The 15,946-nt window shown below is 43.7% G+C and overlaps 2 protein-coding genes across 7 annotated transcripts; both read right to left on the bottom strand.

The window, feature by feature from the left end:
• Window positions 1-4,245: 4,245 nt before the first annotated feature.
• On the bottom strand, window positions 4,246-7,620 carry C21H1orf189 (chromosome 21 C1orf189 homolog). 2 transcript variants are annotated; one of them, XM_006177212.3, is made up of 4 exons: window positions 7,371-7,620; window positions 6,985-7,025; window positions 5,308-5,437; window positions 4,246-4,692 (listed from the first exon to the last, which is right to left on the bottom strand). In XM_006177212.3, exons 1-4 carry the CDS (start codon window positions 7,422-7,424, stop codon window positions 4,591-4,593), a joined length of 327 nt encoding a protein of 108 aa, XP_006177274.1. In that variant the 5' UTR covers window positions 7,425-7,620; the 3' UTR covers window positions 4,246-4,590. The 2 variants fall into 2 exon arrangements, with proteins under 2 accessions (XP_006177274.1, XP_032320085.1); XM_032464194.1 differs by having other exon boundaries at window positions 4,556-4,692; window positions 6,985-7,620.
• Window positions 7,621-7,753: 133 nt separating this feature from the next.
• On the bottom strand, window positions 7,754-15,911 carry C21H1orf43 (chromosome 21 C1orf43 homolog). Of its 5 annotated transcripts, none has more exons than XM_006177217.2 (7): window positions 15,550-15,911; window positions 15,045-15,146; window positions 11,895-12,012; window positions 11,633-11,686; window positions 10,575-10,741; window positions 10,431-10,489; window positions 7,754-8,689 (listed from the first exon to the last, which is right to left on the bottom strand). In XM_006177217.2, exons 1-7 carry the CDS (start codon window positions 15,613-15,615, stop codon window positions 8,494-8,496), a joined length of 762 nt encoding a protein of 253 aa, XP_006177279.1. In that variant the 5' UTR covers window positions 15,616-15,911; the 3' UTR covers window positions 7,754-8,493. The 5 variants fall into 5 exon arrangements, with proteins under 5 accessions (XP_006177279.1, XP_032320082.1, XP_032320083.1 ...); XM_032464191.1 differs by having other exon boundaries at window positions 7,758-8,689; window positions 11,633-11,689; window positions 15,550-15,811; XM_032464193.1 differs by having other exon boundaries at window positions 8,491-8,689; window positions 10,477-10,489; window positions 11,633-11,689; window positions 15,550-15,832.
• Between the last annotated feature and the right edge of the window lie 35 nt (window positions 15,912-15,946).

Below are 15,946 nucleotides of genomic sequence, written 5' to 3'. Positions count from 1 at the left end.
GAAGGAAAGCAGAGAGACCAAAGACCTCTACTGTGGGACTAGGGAACAAGACAGTTTCCTGGACAGGAAGCAGTGGATAGTTATGGGGTGGGAGGGTGTTGAAGAAGAGAAGAAAAATACAAGGACAAGAGATCAGAGATATATCCCTTCTAGTACAAAGGAAAGATATAGGAAGATCTGATACTCAGACTCCAGCTCTCTCCTGCTCCCACACTAGCCCTCCAGCTTAAGATGGAAATCCACATAGGTTGCAGACACTGATCTTCCAAGGGGGTCCTGGAGGGAAGAGGTTCAGAAACAAAGACAGGAGCATCAGAGTCCCAGAGGATGAGGTGGGGAAGAGTGTGATGCCAAATTGCCTACTGCTGTAAGAATATGTTTGACATTTAGTTGGTTCCTAATTAAACAACCCAATATCAAACATATCACACAGAAGCAGGCAGGAGAGCTTTGCTGGTCATCTGCCTTCCTCCCCACTGCAAAGAAAGGACAGAGCAGAGACACCAACCACCGAGTATGGCTAGATGGAGAGCCATCTCCCTAGGGAAGGGCACTGACCCCTGCTCTTTGCCTCCCAAGACAGCCAATTCTTACTCTTCTGCTCTTCGTGCCATCCCTGTCTTGGCTCCTCTCCTACCAGTGCCTGGCCTTTGCTGGATCACGTTGGCCTAAAGCAGGAAGACTATCTGGCAGGGCTCCACATCTGGGCATCTATCCTTCCCCGAAGCTCCCCTACGGAGCTTCTCCGCCTGATGTCACGGCCCTGGTGCCCAGAGGATCAGCCATGTCATCAGCTCCTCATCAACCTTGCCACCTGCTCTCCTCAGCTCCCCTCCAGCTGCCCCAAGACTTTCCGGGAGTGGGGGTGAAGGGTTTGCACATCCTGCTTTACCTTTCTGACAGAGCTCCTAACCTTTCCAGACCGCTACCACAAGGCTGCTGAAGGCCTTTCAGAGGACACCAGCCTGGAACCCTCTTGCTCTTAAGTACTACAGATAAGTAACCGCGAGAAACTTCCAGAAGGCTTGGCTGCTTCTTCCCACCACCTTATCCCTTCTCACCTTCTCCCCATGTCCTCCAGGCATCCTCCTTAAAGTCACCTTGGATGTCCAGAAGAGAAGAGGGACCTCTGTCACTAGCAGGCTCTGGAGAAGACTTAGGTCTCTCCTGCCTGGCAGAACTGAAACTAAGACTTTAGGAGATCGAGGTGGGGGAAGAAACCCCCTCTGCCAGGAAACAGCCTGCAGCCCTTAGGACTCGCCTCCTCTTCTGGGGCTTTTTACAGCTCCTGGGCTGGCTTCTCTAAGGGTCTTCCCTCATAGAGATCCAGCCTGGTGCCTGCTTTTCTGGGAGATTTTTCTTCTGAAGAGAGTCCAGGTTTGTTGAACGTCATGTGGCGGGCAGATGCTTCTCTCTACTGTGGCAGAAAGGAGCCTGAGTTATAGCTGCACTGGTTGGGTGCGGGGCTTGGGTGGAAATGTGGGGGTGGGAGGAGGCTGCTCTGCTTCAGCCCCCAGGCCTGTTCCATGTGTCCTTGTTCCCATTAGTCCAGACACCCACCCCCAACACACACACACAAACACATATGCCAACTCGACAGTGCCCTTGATCCAGATCAATAGCTTGTCCCGAGCCCCAGTCAATTCCTACTGTGTGGCTCTTGCCTTCCAGGGGAAGACGAACAAATGGGCATACAAGCCCCAAGATAGGCACCTGTGGTGTTGCCTGATGTCCTTGTTCTTTTATGGCTCTCAGTTTGTAATTTTACTTTCTTGACCTTCCTTTTTACCCTTACTACCCCCTTTCCCCAGCCCTCTCCAAGTTCTAGTTCCCTTCTCTGGGAAGCTTAACTACCCTGGAGAACCAAAGGCTGGAGGGAGAGAGTCTGGGAAAGAGATTAGTAGGAACTGAAAGGACTTCAGTGTTTGGGGAGCTCGGAAAACAGAGCCAGAGGCTGGAAATATTGATGTAGGGGAGGAGCAGCTCTCTTAGGAGGAGACTGACAGGATGGCATAGCTAGGTGGAAACATCAGATGGCCTCTGATGCAAGCTTTCTAGCTCTCCTGGAAGTACCTTCTGTGCAGCCATTTCAAATAAGACTGAGAGTTTTTGAGCCTGAGGAGCTGGGTAAAGCACCAGTCACAGAGGGGAAGGGGGCTGATGGGTATGATGGGGTGAACTACTCAGCTGATGTGATGAGAGTGGACAGAGTAGGCAGAGAGGATCACAGGAGATGGGCTCCGTAGGGGGCCAGCCTGCCAATACTGGAGCCAACCTGACACTGACAAGCCCTGGGGAGAGAGGCCAAGGTCAGAGATCAAAGCAGAGGGGGTGGGGCATTTTGTGGGCCCAAATGAACAGAGGAAAGAGGAATTAAAGGGGCTGGTGAGGGAGGTTGGTAGGAGGTGGGGGGAAGCCAGGTAATAGGAAATAAAAAGAGGAAAACTATCATAGGGCAGGAAAACATCATTATGGGTTACCATTTATTGGACATTATATGTCACTTCTCTGCTAAGTGTTTTATTTAATCCCCACAGTAATCCAATGAGGTAGGTATTATCTCCATTTTACATAAACAAAACAAAACAAAACAAAACAAAACCCTTGTGACCCAGAAAGTTAAAGTCATTTGGTCAAGGCCACAAAGGCAATAAGTAGCAGTCAGGATTCAAACCCAGATTTGCCCTGTGAAAGCCTGTTCTCCTAACACCAGGCTACGCGGCACAAACATTAGAGGCAGGGGGTGGCTGGGAGATAGATTAAGAGGGAAGATGAAAGAAGTGAAGGCATGATGGCCCCATGGGAAGGGCAGGGAAGAGAAAGCAGGAATGGGAGACTCAGTCTTAGCTTTACAGGTCACATCCAGGACACATGTGTGTGGTTTTCTCTCCTATAAAACTCCCATCATACCTGCCATGACTTGTTCAATGCCTGTCTCCCCCACCAGCCTGTGAGCTCCATGTTTTGTTTGGTGTAACAACTCATGAGTAGTTATTGACTAAAGATAAGAGGGCTTGGGAAGCAGGGCTGATGGAGACTGGAGGATGAATGGACATATATAGGACAGAAAGAAAGACAGGCTTGGGATGGAGAATGACATTAGAGCTGCAAAACGGGGCTGGCTAGGGGCCAGCCGGGGAACTATGAAGGACCTGGGTCACCGGGAAACCTCCTAAGGGGGAAAAGGGAGGATACCTACTGGGGGCCAAGCACCAGGCTTGCTCTCTACATGTATTACCTTATTTAATCCTCATAATGATCCTATGAGACAGGTATTATCTTCATTTTCAGAGGAGAAAATTGAGGCTCAGAGATGTAACTTGTATGTGGTGACACAACAATTAACAGGTCAAGTCAGACTCTGAACCCACCCTTGACTCCAAAGCGGGTGCTCCTCTCTATATACCCTGCTGCCTCTCTGTGCTTGTCAGTGAGGTGTGTAGGGAGTGAAGGGGGAAGCTCTGACAGCTGAAATGAAAAACACATATTGAAGGATAGACACGCATTTGGGGGAGGGGGAGGAAGGGTGTCAGTTTTGCAGTGGAGACTGAGCTACATGGAGTTAAGAGCAGGAAATGATCAATCAGTGTGGAAGGATGAGTAACCATTGAGAATGCAGACGGCAAGGTGAGAGAACAGGGAAAAGTAGGTATGATGGAGATGACAGCATGAGTGATGGTATGTTCCTGCAACTGTTACTGGCTGCAGAATGGGAGTCTCTCTGGCTTGAGATGTCATTTGTATGTAAACTGGATCTTTATAAGTATGGTTCTCTGTGGCCTATAGATGGCCATGATTAATTAGTACTTTTCAAAATTTTGAATGCATTTAGATTTAATGTGTTCTTTCCAGTCCCCCATTAATCCCACCATTTCTTATCTCCTTACACCTGCTGTATTACCTGCCTGACCCCTGAAGGCATTTGAGTTTGGAGACCTGTCATTTTGCAGAGGTGGGAATTCAGGCAGAAATCCAGAGGAAGGAGACTTGTCCAAGGTCTCACAATAACTGGCTGAGTCAAAACCTAAAATCCAGGCCTCGTGACAGCAAGCACCACAGTGTCTGTGGATTAATAACCACATTCAGAGTTATTTGTCCAAGTATACAGAAAAGATCCGTGGAAGTGAGATCTGAGAGGTGGTGATCAAAATTCAGGAAGCTGTATTATGATTATGGCAGTTGTGAATAAGCAGTTTTGAAACAGATCAAGAGATAGGGTTGAAAGAATGAGCACAGCAATATAAGTTTGAATCTTTAAGAACTAGCTTTATTTCTTAAATGAAATCAGGATTCTCTGCTCACATTGTCCATCTATCTGCCTCCTCTCCCCGTGCTTACATCAACACTGCATATCTCATTCTGACCACAAGGCGTCACTCTTGTTTTTAACCATTGTGTCATAGATCGTTTCCCAAATAGCACCAGGGGTTTGACATGGATATGAAAGAGGTGAGAGTGGGAGCAGTCTTAAATTCTGAGCAGATAACTAGATCTGGGTGAGTTTGGGGAAGGAAGTTCAAGGTGGTAGGGGCTCAAGAAGGCTAGGTTAGCAGGTATGGTGAGAATGGAAAGACGATGTTTCAAATGCCATCAGAGTCGCTCCACATAAAAAGCTTTGCCCATCTGATTAAGTTCTTGCTGGTACTGCCGATGTTCCTTTTCAAACAGCTGGTGCAGGGCGGCTTGACGGACCTGGTGGGGAGGGCAGAATACAGCATGACGTTTGCCTTCTGTTTACACCCCTTTCTCATTCTTTCTTCCTGGTTGCTTTCCCATCACCCGTGTTCTCCTGGGATCTGGATTTAGCTGTGACATAAACTAGGCAGGAGCGTAGACGCTGAACTGCTCGGGGGAAGCCTACTCATTTTTTTTTTTTTCTCCATGAGTGAAGCCCTATGTTCAGCAAATATTTGCTGAGAACATACAGTGAATCAGAAACTGTTCTAGACATCTCGGATACAAAGATGGTGACATGACAGCAAGTGGGGACTCCAGGGAGAGAGAGAGATTCTGAGAGGCAGGTGCTGGGCACTAAGAAGCAGTTTTGAGTCTCACCAAGATGAGAGGAGCAGGAACTAGATTGCACTTTGGGACTTTAGAATGTGCCATCTGCAGCTGGATGCAATGAACTACTTAATGAAAAAGAGCGTTGGTTTTAAAGAGTTATTGCTCTGGTGTCATGGTGAAAACCTCAGAGGCAAGTAAGAGAGGTGAATAATGGCAGAGACGAGGAGCTTGGGAATCCCAGTGGGCAAAGGCCCTGGGCAGTAGAGGATGAAACTTCAGGTCACCCTTGCTAGTACTCACCATGAGTAGCTGCTTGTTGGCCAGTGCCAACTCCTGTACCATAGTGTCCTGCATCCTTAGGATAGCATATGGGTTCCTCCTCTGTCTTAATGTCATCTGCCACAGGCAATAAGTGTGTGAATTTTGCCACCTGCCGGAGGCATAAAAGTAGGGGTGGAATGGGTTAGACTTAGGAGTGGAGACAAAAACCCCATCAGTGAGGCTGTTTCTTCACCAGAACTTCTGTGCCAGTGTCAGAAGACTGCAAACTCCTTGAAAGAATAACTAGAACTGGCTTAGAACCTAGTATATATTAAGTATATTATGTCATTTAATCATCATAATAACCATGTGTCGTAGATATTAATATTTGCATCATACAGACGGGAAAACTTAAAAGTTCAGATGGTTGCCCAAGGTCACTTAATGGCAGACCCGGGTATCAAATCCAATCTAAAGATTAATTCCGTCCATCATACCAGTGATACTCAATCCTGGCTAGACACATTCCGGAATCGTTTGTTAATGTTCGTTAATACATTAAAGAAATATACACACGTTATCTTCTGTTCAGATAACCCTTGTTGACATTTTTTAAATCAAGTATTTTTTACAGAGGGCTGAAAAGTTAAATCCATACAGAAACATATACTAAATGAAAAGTGAAACCTTCATTCTTCTGCCCCAGTCTTTCTCAACAAAATTCTTACAGTTCTTACAGTTTCACAATTCTTCTAGCATATACCAGCAAGTGTATCTTTTAAATTTTTTAACATGAAATCATACATTTACATAAGCAGTATTACTTAACAATTTGGACTTTCATTCCATTTCATTTGCTTCATCCTGTTTAAAGTCTGCCTAGTACTTTTGTACAGTTTAACCAGCTACATTGCTTCTAGGTTTTTCACTTTTATAAACAATGCTGTCATGAATACTCGTGTATGTACATTCTAGTGCTTTTGCACCCATATGTATAATGTAAATAGCAGTAGAGTTTCCAGTTCGAAAGGACATGTGAATTTAAAATTTAGATAGATTTCATCAAACTACCTTCATAAAAAGACTACGTAACTCTTGACTACCACCAAAATTGTATGCATTCTTGATAACTTACATCCTTGCTACCTTGGGGTGTAACATGCCTTAAAACCTGGGGTGTAAAGCCTTAAAAAACAGATTTATCCTATCTAATCCCAGACCATAACTTACATCCTTGCTATCTTGGGGTGTAACATGCCTTAAAAACAGGGGTGTAAAGCCTTAAAAAACAGGCTTATCCTATCTAATCCCAGACCATTTAAGTCAGAATCTTCTGGGTGAAGACCTGTGTTTTTTCCAAAAGCTAACCAGGTGACGGAGATATTATAGTCTAGTCTTTTGAATCTTTGCATTCATTCATTCAACAAATACTGCATACTTACCACATGGTTAGTACAATGCCAGGCAACAAATACTTGAACTTTCCTTAAAAAATAAAAAAAGAAAACAACAGAAACTTGCTCCAATTTTCCTTCAGGGACTGTGGAGCAAGGGGCAATCTGCTTGTGAAGCAAGGGCTGCTTCTTGTCCCCTCCTTACCTGTCTGCCTTCTTGATGACCCCTAGCAATTTGGAGCAGATCTGAGAGGTGGCTTAGGGAGGACAGGAGTGTGAAAAGGTCAAGCAGGGTAAGGAAAGGGATAGAGGCAGAGATTACCTGTCAACCATCTTCTTAAGTCCCAGGACCCTTTGTAAACTCTGCAAGAAAAGGGGGTTTCTGTTGATCTGCCTTGATCTCCAGTACCTCCCCCCCAGTACCCTAACGTAGTGGGAGACACATAGACCTTTCTCTTTTGAGAGAAGCTGTAGCCAATTTCCTAGAGGAGGTGGGGAGAAAGTCCTACTCCTTTCAGAATGGATCAAAGGAAACATGCAGGGGTTGGTATGCAACAAATATTTGAATACCTACTATGTGCCAGACATAGTCTCCCACTCCTGTTACTGTCCTCCTGTTACATCAAGGGCCTCTCAGGAAACCATCCATTTCCAGTAAATCGATCAGGAAACTCCTCCAACCCAGCCCCTTCTTCCAGTTCTGCATACCTCTTCTACTTGTACCATCTTTTCCACAGACATGTCTGCAGACTTGCTTGACATGGTCTTGGGAGACTGAGCAGGCTCTCCTTTCTGTTTAGTTTAGTCACCGAGGTTTCAGTAGTCATAGCAACATTTGCGCCTCCAACAATGACCCTAGGCCCAGGACTTGATTGGTCACCTGGGCTGCTGCCCTGGAGACCTGAAGGGAATCCTGGGTCTCCAGCCTTCTATTTGCGACACAGGCAATTCTGTGAGCAAGGACCACCGTCCCAATTTTAGGATTTCTTCTAAAGGAGTGTCCAAAGGAGTGTCCATACGATCCTAGGTCCAGAGAGCATATCATATGCCTGTTTTATTAAAAACCAAATGTAAAGGAATGACTCATTTGCTTAATTTTTCAGTTGTTCATTTTATTAAATAATTTATAAAGTCAGACTAGTATATTGGTCTGACCATTTCTTCACACTATCCCACAAATGAGGAGGGGGTGGGGTTATGTCAGGTGTCAAAACATTACCTTTTCAATTTATTCATGACAGTATAGAATGAAAGTGGAAAGTAGATCCTTGCACACCAGGGAAGCTATGTTAATGTTTCAACACATCCTGGTTTAAGTGGAGCCACAGGGTGAGTTGTTCCACATACCACTCATGGCCTCATCCAACCTCCCCATCAGTTCTTGTCTGCCTTTCCCACCAATCAACTCTCACACCCAAATGGTTCCCATTCAACCGTGTACAAAGGGGTAGATACAGAGGACAAGACCCAAGCCCCGTCACCTCAACTCTCACTCTCGGGATTATTTATAGTCTGGAAAAGGGCAGATGAACCATGACCAAAACCAAGTGAGGATTTTTAAGGAAGCTTTGACAAATATTAAGAAAAAACATCTGAATTCAACTCCAGAGAAAAGTGCTACCAAGGGAAAATAAAGTCTTAACTAATGTTCTGAAACTGGCCACAAGAAAGGGTGGGAGAATGATCCTCTAGGCATGATCCACCTTGAGCTCTGAACACAGCCGGACCTTCAGCTGATCCAGTCTGGGCTGCTGAGCCAGACCTGAGGGTCACCTGGCGAGCACACTGCAGTCCATCTGGCTCTAGTAGCAGTGAGAGCCCGGCAGCTCCATCACAGAGTACTCTCCAGTGTGTTGTAGTTGTCCTTAAAGCTCTTCAATTCGAGGAAATGCTTGGCACGTTTACTCTTCTGACTGGAGGGGAGGTATGTCACCTGGATGGTTGTTGGGGAGACTTCAGGAGACTGGGTTAGGTCTCTGGCTGCTGACTGATGTTGTCGCTGAGAGCTCCCACTTCGTGCTTTGACCCTGAAGAATACAGAGAGGGCAGATCATGGACAGAATGAGGACTAACAGAAAACAATTCAAGGTTTATCCATTCTATAAACGCAGCTGTAGCCACAAATGGTCTCTGTCCTATTTTATACACTAGCTACTAAAAATCCCATCCAGTAGCTTAGAAACAGCAGAGAAACCATTTCTCCCACTGAGTCCCTGCCTCTGGCTCAACCTTGTCTTCATCTCACTATCCTTCAAGAAAACTTAATTCTGTTGATTCACCTAATGTCTGTATGCCACTAATATACTCTGAGTCCAAAGACAGTCCCTTGAAACAACTGAATACCAAAAAGTAATACTGAAGTAACTACTGAATACTTACCACGTTAGGACATTAAACTTGGCACTTCACTAACATCTAATTTACTAACATCCCACCTATATGGTGGTCATCATCCCCATTTTGCAGGTTAGGAAACTGAAGGTCCATTAAGTAACTTGCCTGAGGTCACAAAGCTAGTAAGTGACAGAGAGCTGGGATTCAAAAGTAAGTTTGTCAGATTTCAGTGCCTATATTCTTCACTATACCCACTGAAATTTTCTACAAACTAAAAATCAAAGAGACTGAATTTTTTAAAAAAATCGCGGTAAAATATACATAAAAATTTACCATCCTAACCATTTTTATGTTTACAGTTCAGCACTGTTAAGTACATTCACACTGTTGTATAACCAACCTCTAGAATTCTTTTCATCTTGTAAAAAAACCCTACTTATTAAACAACTCTCTAGTCCCCCTTCCTTCCAGCCCCTGGCAACCACCATTCTACTTTCTGTCTCTATGATTTTTGACCACTCTAGGTACCTCACATAAGTGGAATCACACAATATGTATCTTTAAAAGAAACTGAATTCTGAATAGGCCTCCTGCCTGATTTCTAGACCACACGTCCTCTTTCACTCTCTCCACATGTGCATTTTCATTAGTGTTCTAAGTAGTTTCTACCAGACCTTTTGTCTTTAGAACAAGCTAGATTATTTTTAAGAATAGAGAGAAGACAGAACAGACAAACTCTTTATCTTTAGAGAAAAAGTCATATTCGACAAAGCAGAAAACAGATGTATTCTTTTCATGGCTGGTAACTAATTTTTTATTCTAGGTTGGTTTTACCTCTTTACCTTTTCAGCTAAACATTTGCATAAAGAACATAATGAAGCTTTATGAGCGCATATTTAAAACATTCCCAGACAAAGGTCATTCTTCCTCTTCTATAACACAAACCCTCAACAGCTGACTCTTTATTGGTATTTTTTGTTTTAAACAGGGTTACTAATACTTTAAGTGGTAATAAACACAGCATGTAATTCTTACTTTTATCAGACCATGACATAAAAGGAGGACACTGGGACCCTGGAAGAGGAGGAATCTTTGTGTGCTGAAACTTTTTTCCCTTTATTGGTGTGATAGGTTACACCAATTCTGACAATTTCCTGAGCTGGACTGGAAAAGTAAAAACAAAAAGCCAAAAACCAACAAGAAAAGAAACAGATGTACATGCACAAAAGTAGGAGAAACTTCTCTTGTCAGCTTGTAGAGCAGTATCTGTTCTCCAATGTGAGTGAGAGGCAGCTCTAACAGTCTAGGACCTGACAACTCTGTTATCACAGATTTTGTTCACATTGCTTTTGAAGGTCATCTCACTGTGGGAACAGTCCAGCACCCCTGTATCCTCTAACCAGCTCCATCTGACACATTCCCCTTCAAACTCACACGGTGGCCAGCTCACTCAGGGCCTCCTGATAGCGCAGGTACTCACTCTGGCCAAAGACCTGAAGAAAGAGGAAGGAAGAATGAGGCTCTCAGTCTAAGGAACCCCTTTAGCTCCTCGGAGGAGTAAGTGGCCGTCCAGCTTACCCCTGTCCCATAGCGGGCTGTCTCATAGCCATCCAGCAGGGTATCCACGAGCGCCTTGCGCACACCCTTGAAAGGAGTACTAGTGTTTCGAAGATCTAGCAGGTAGGAGCGGAAATTCTTGCCCATTAAGGAACGGGGATGCCGGCCTTCAGCATGAAATGGGATCTCTGTGGAGATAACAGAACAATGATAGTCCCCCTTTGTCATTCATTGTCTTTCTAATTAATTTCCCAAACTTAAAAATGGGCCGATGAGTGAGTTGGGGGGAAATTCTAAAAGAATTAAAAAGACTAGCGGGGTGGGAAGGGACAGACTGGGATTTCAAAATGTAGAATAGATAAACAAGATTATACTGTGTAGCACAGGGAAATATATACAAGATCTTGTGGTAGCTCACAGCGAAAAAAAATGTGACAATGAATATATCTATGTTCATGTATAACTGAAAAATTGTGCTCTACATTGGAATTTGACACAACATTGTAAAATGACTATAACTCAATAAAATAAATGTTAAAAAATTTAAAAAAAAGAAAAACAAAACAAAAATGACTAAAGATACAGAGCTGTGTCTGGGTGGTCATATGGTGGTGGCAATACAACTGTTAAGCTGTATCAATGATACATGATAGTGCCAACTTCCTATCTACCCTCTTACTTATCCATAGTTTAAGATTTAACCTACGCTTTGGTAGAGATAGAGCATTTTTGATAGTGGTCATAGAATGGAAAAAAAACTCAAGAACCCTCTATGTAGGCTTGGTGAAAAGGCAGGTGTTGCCTGTCTTTTGTGGAAAAACAAGCAATTACCATCATCCAGTTGATGAAACTAAAGGTCTAGAGAGAACAAAACAAATCCAGGTTTTTTGGAGAAAAAAAATAACTTGCCTACATCATTTCCTTAGGTAAAATAGTAACCCAGTATTCTCAAAACTCTAGGAAATTCCTACTAGCCAGAGATGTGCAGAAATGACAAATTCTAATGTATAAAATGGGTTCCTCCCTCTCTTCCCCAGGTGAGCTTTCAGGATCCCGAATGGCCATCGAGCAGCCCTTACCAGAGGCACGGATGGCATCCAGAGCTTTCATCCTGTATAGGTAGTTGTAGCAACCTGCTGAGAAAGAGACTGGTCTCAGGCATAACCCTTAAAAGATTCTCCAAACTCCAGCAAGCCAATAAATGCCTCCCATATCTAACATATAGCCAGTAACAAGAAACCACTGGCAAACCCAGCAGCTATGTTGACCACCCTGAGAGAAAAGGAATTCTGAATTTGTGGAACTCCTCACTGGAGTGTCCTCCAAGAGCATGCTACCTACTTTGATTTCCCTGGGTTTCCAGCTGTAGCAGTCTTGCATCATCATCTGCAAGGAGCTGAGGTTCATACTTGATATCCTGAACTCTGGATAGTCGGATATCAATCTCTTCTTTTAAGTCCTGTTCATGGGGAGAAAATAATACATAACCACTTAGCCTGTACTTTGCTTCCCATCAGTCTGGAAATGGGACAGAGCAGGTGAACAGAAGCAGAGAAAATGCTCATTTGGCTAGTGAAACTGCCAGACAGGACTCAATAATTTAAGAATGGGACTGGCTTCTCTAAGAACCTCTCCAAACTGTACATCTCTAAGCTAGATCTTTTAACCTGCTAGAATTCCTTCAAGCTCTATAGCATCAACATTATGTTCAACTTTCAGTTGGATTTAGAAAAATCTTGGTTGGGTGTCATAAAGAATTCCTTGAACTGGGAAAAAAGTGGACATCAGCTAGAAGTCATAATCTACTCTAAAAACCTATACAGAGACCTCATGTGATTTATAATAGTTTGGGGACTATCCCTACCTGGTGGACCACAGGATTTCTACAGGCTTTCTTCCAGAGCATATTGAATTTTTTAAGTAGGTAATTAAAAGAAGATACTAAAGGTGTCACCCCCACTTAACCCAGAAGTAACCACTGTGAACAGCTTCATATTCATTTCTCTCATTTAAGAGGGTTGCCAGAGCCCCAGGAAATATTCTTTTTTCTTGTAACTTTTTAGAAACTTCCAGCATGAACCATATCATACACAGAATGCATATGATATATATGTTTATTTTAAATAATTATAAAATTCATTAAGATGGACACCTGTATCCACTATCCCGTTTATGAACTGGGACACTACCAATGACTTTGAAGCCTTGTGTGCCCATCCCTGATTGAATGCAACCCCCCAATCTTAATGTCAACAGCCTATTTTTCTTTACTGTTTTACTGCCTATTTCACCCTGAAAAATGTTTAGTTTGTCTGGTTTTCAACTTCATACAAATGGAAAAATACTTCTTGAATTCCTCTGCAACCTATCTTTTAAAATTTAAATAAACTTTATTGAGGTTGAATTTACATGCAATTAAATGCATCCATTTTTAAGTGTAGGTTGAAGAATTTTGAATACACCCATTCAACCACCATACCAATCAAGATACAGAACATTTCCATCACCCCAAAATATACTTCATATACCTTTCCCTCCCTGCCCCAGGCAACAGTGATGTGCTTGCTATCAATATAGTTCTGCCTATTCTAGAATTCCATACAAATAAACAGACTCATATGGTACATATTCTGCCTTCTGACATTTTTTCACTATGTTTTTGAGATTCATGTTTGTGATTCATTTTTTCCATTCAAAAATATTTTAGAGATTCACTGGTGTTCATATATTTATCTTCAGTATGTTTTCATTCCTTATAATATACTAGAATGTAAATATGTCATTATATATCCATTTTTAAGTGGACACTTAAGAGTAATAAGTTTCTTTTTAAAATATTACAGACAATGCTGTGAGTATTCTTGGACATGTCTTTGGGTACACATGAGCAAAAATTAATTTTTCTATGGTAGGAGTAGAATTGCTGGGCTGTGGATTAGGTACATTTGCAATCTCACTGGACAATGACCAAATATTTTTCAAAGCAGTTTTACTAATTTATACTTCCACAAACAATGGATGAGAATTTAGAAGAGAATTTTTTTAAAGCAAAAGGAATCTTTGTCTCATGTAATGGGGTGGGGAGGGAGGGGATCATCCTAAATAGTCAAAAGTTTTGATTGGTTCATGACATACAGGAAACTAACCCTATATCCCTCATATGGGAGGCAGTTGGCATTTAGAGAACTGAGGGAACGTGGAAGCACTGTTGACATCTTCCTTGAGGCTTTCCATGAAATACATTAGCCAAGAACAAGGAGGGGAGGGTTACAGCACTGAAAGAAATGAAAGCGCATTGGTCTAGGAACTGACAGAATTGTGTACCAGCTCAGCTCTCCCACTAACCTGCTTTTCACTCAGCAATGAGTTACAGACTGTATACTATGGGTAGACCCTGGCTTTACAGCAGTGAACAAAACTGGTATGGTGCCTACATTCTTGAAGTTCAGGAAAGAGAGAGGCATTAAACAAATGAATATAAAAGAAAATTTCTGGTAAAATGCTATCTGAAAACAAAGAGGACCTACTTTATAATGGGTCATAAGCATTCCTCTTTGTAGGAAATATTTAAGCTAAGATCTAAAGATCAAATGAGCTAGTCAATTGAAGACCAGAGGTAGTTCATTCTAGGCCACAGTAACAGCGTATGTAAAGATGAAAAAAATTCAACCAGTGTAGCTGGCTGCCAGTGATTAGGGGAGAGCCACACAAAAGGAGGTTGGTAAGGGCAGCAGGCACCTTTTACCCAGAAGCAGAAGACAGAAGAAACAGGGTGGGGGTGGTAGTGGGATATCAAGAGTTCTCATTTAGACATGTTGGGTTTGATATGCCTATCAGACATCTAACTGGAAATGTTAGGTACGCAATTGGATATACAAATAGGGAACTCGTAAAGGTTTGGGATAGAGATAAAATTTCATCAGTAGCTATTTAAAGCTGAGGAAAAGAAAGCAATTACCTCAGGAAAGCCTACAGACAGAGACTATTTGGTTTCTCACTTCCTGTATGTCCTTAAGTAAGTTGCTTCCTTTTCTCAGGTGTGTTTGTAACATGAATGATCAAACTAGATGATTTATGGGGCCCTTATAAATCTAAAGTTGTGCAAAGGCAACCCCTCTCACTGATCTGGGGCTAATTCTAACTACCCTAACCTCATTCTAAAACAAACAAACAAAAACTCCAAACCAGAAAACACTGGGTAGTTTAAGTTGAACCGGGAAAACATCTTACCACAGAGTTGGGAATTAGTTAACCTAAGACCTTCATTCTGCAGTGCAAAAAACTGAAATTCCTGGATAAGCTATATGCTGTGCCACAGCATGCAGCAGGTAAGCCAGGGCCAAGCTGACCTTTACTTGCTCAATATCCTAAGGTAAGCACATGGGTAACTGGCCAAGGAAACATGAGAAATCAGTCACTTCTAAAGGAAATGTCATTGTGGGCCATAATAGATCTGGAAAACCAGACCCATCTAGTGCCTTAAGGACCTACCTTGGGGGCATTGTGTCCCACAGGGACATGAGGTCCCCTTCGGGATTTCATTGCAAAGCGCATGATTTGCCTCTTCACAAAAATAAATAGCAGTACAAACACCTGTCCGAAAGATATGAGAGAAATAAAGAATCTTTAATTAAAAAAAATAGTTAAAAAATAAGGCATGCCTTCATTTCAAATTCCCCAATTCGGGCTCTCAGGAATGCTTTGGAGTATAAACTGTGGCAAAGCAAGGCCATCAGAGATGCGGTGGCTAAAGAGAAGCCTGGCGCGGAGAGGCATTGGGGGGGTCCTGTATCCTACGGTTTAGAGGGAGGGTTCTCGGCCAGAGGCGGGGCGGTCCGAGCTGCTGACTTTTGCTCCCAGGTACTCCTGGGATAGGCGTCAAAGCCCAGAAAAAGCGCAGGTGAGTGGGTGGAGAATGAGGACAGGGACCTGCTCAAGAGGAGGGTCTCTACCGAGTCAGACGCGACAACAGGAATGGGGTGGGGGTTCTCCTCACCAGGCTCCCGTAGGCCATCACCAGCACGACATTCACGCCGGACAGCCAGTTACTGCCGGACGCCATGGCCTCCCCACCCCGCGCAGACCTGCTCCGCTTTACCCCACTGCCCTGCCTCGTCAGCCCAGGCTCCGCCGAGGCAACGGCGCCTGACTCTCCCGAAGCGCCCCGGCCATTTCCTTACGCGGAAAGACCAAGGCTGACCCGGCCTGAAAACATGGCGGACGGGGGGAGGGCTAGGAAAGAAGAACAACGCCTTCCCGCTTCCCCCCAGCACGTGACTCAGGCAGGCAATGGCAACCGGGACCGGCTAGTGCGGAGACGCGGAACTACGCCAGTAAGAGGAAGCGGAGGCCATCCGTGCGTCACGTGGTGGAGGCGGGGCCGCCGTAGAGGA

This window comes from Camelus ferus, chromosome 21 (assembly GCF_009834535.1).
Source record: "Camelus ferus isolate YT-003-E chromosome 21, BCGSAC_Cfer_1.0, whole genome shotgun sequence".
Lineage (NCBI taxonomy): Eukaryota > Metazoa > Chordata > Mammalia > Artiodactyla > Camelidae > Camelus > Camelus ferus.
The sequence above is the reverse complement of the archived record's forward strand: the minus strand, read 5'-3'. Positions and strand labels throughout refer to the sequence as shown.

Coding starts and splice junctions, on each gene's coding strand:
- C21H1orf189 (XM_032464194.1), bottom strand. CDS start 7,199: ATGTTTCCTTTGATCCATTCTGAAAGGAGTAGGACTTTCTCCCCACCT. Junction 5,438..6,984: donor CTTAAGAAGATGGTTGACAG/GTAATCTCTGCC, acceptor TGCCTCCGGCAG/GTGGCAAAATTCACACACTT. Junction 4,693..5,307: donor CCAACAAGCAGCTACTCATG/GTGAGTACTAGC, acceptor CCTCCCCACCAG/GTCCGTCAAGCCGCCCTGCA.
- C21H1orf43 (XM_032464191.1), bottom strand. CDS start 15,615: ATGGCGTCCGGCAGTAACTGGCTGTCCGGCGTGAATGTCGTGCTGGTG. Junction 10,490..10,574: donor CAGCCCGCTATGGGACAGGG/GTAAGCTGGACG, acceptor CTCTTTCTTCAG/GTCTTTGGCCAGAGTGAGTA. Junction 8,690..10,430: donor CTGAGTGAGCTGGCCACCGT/GTGAGTTTGAAG, acceptor TGTATTCTTCAG/GGTCAAAGCACGAAGTGGGA.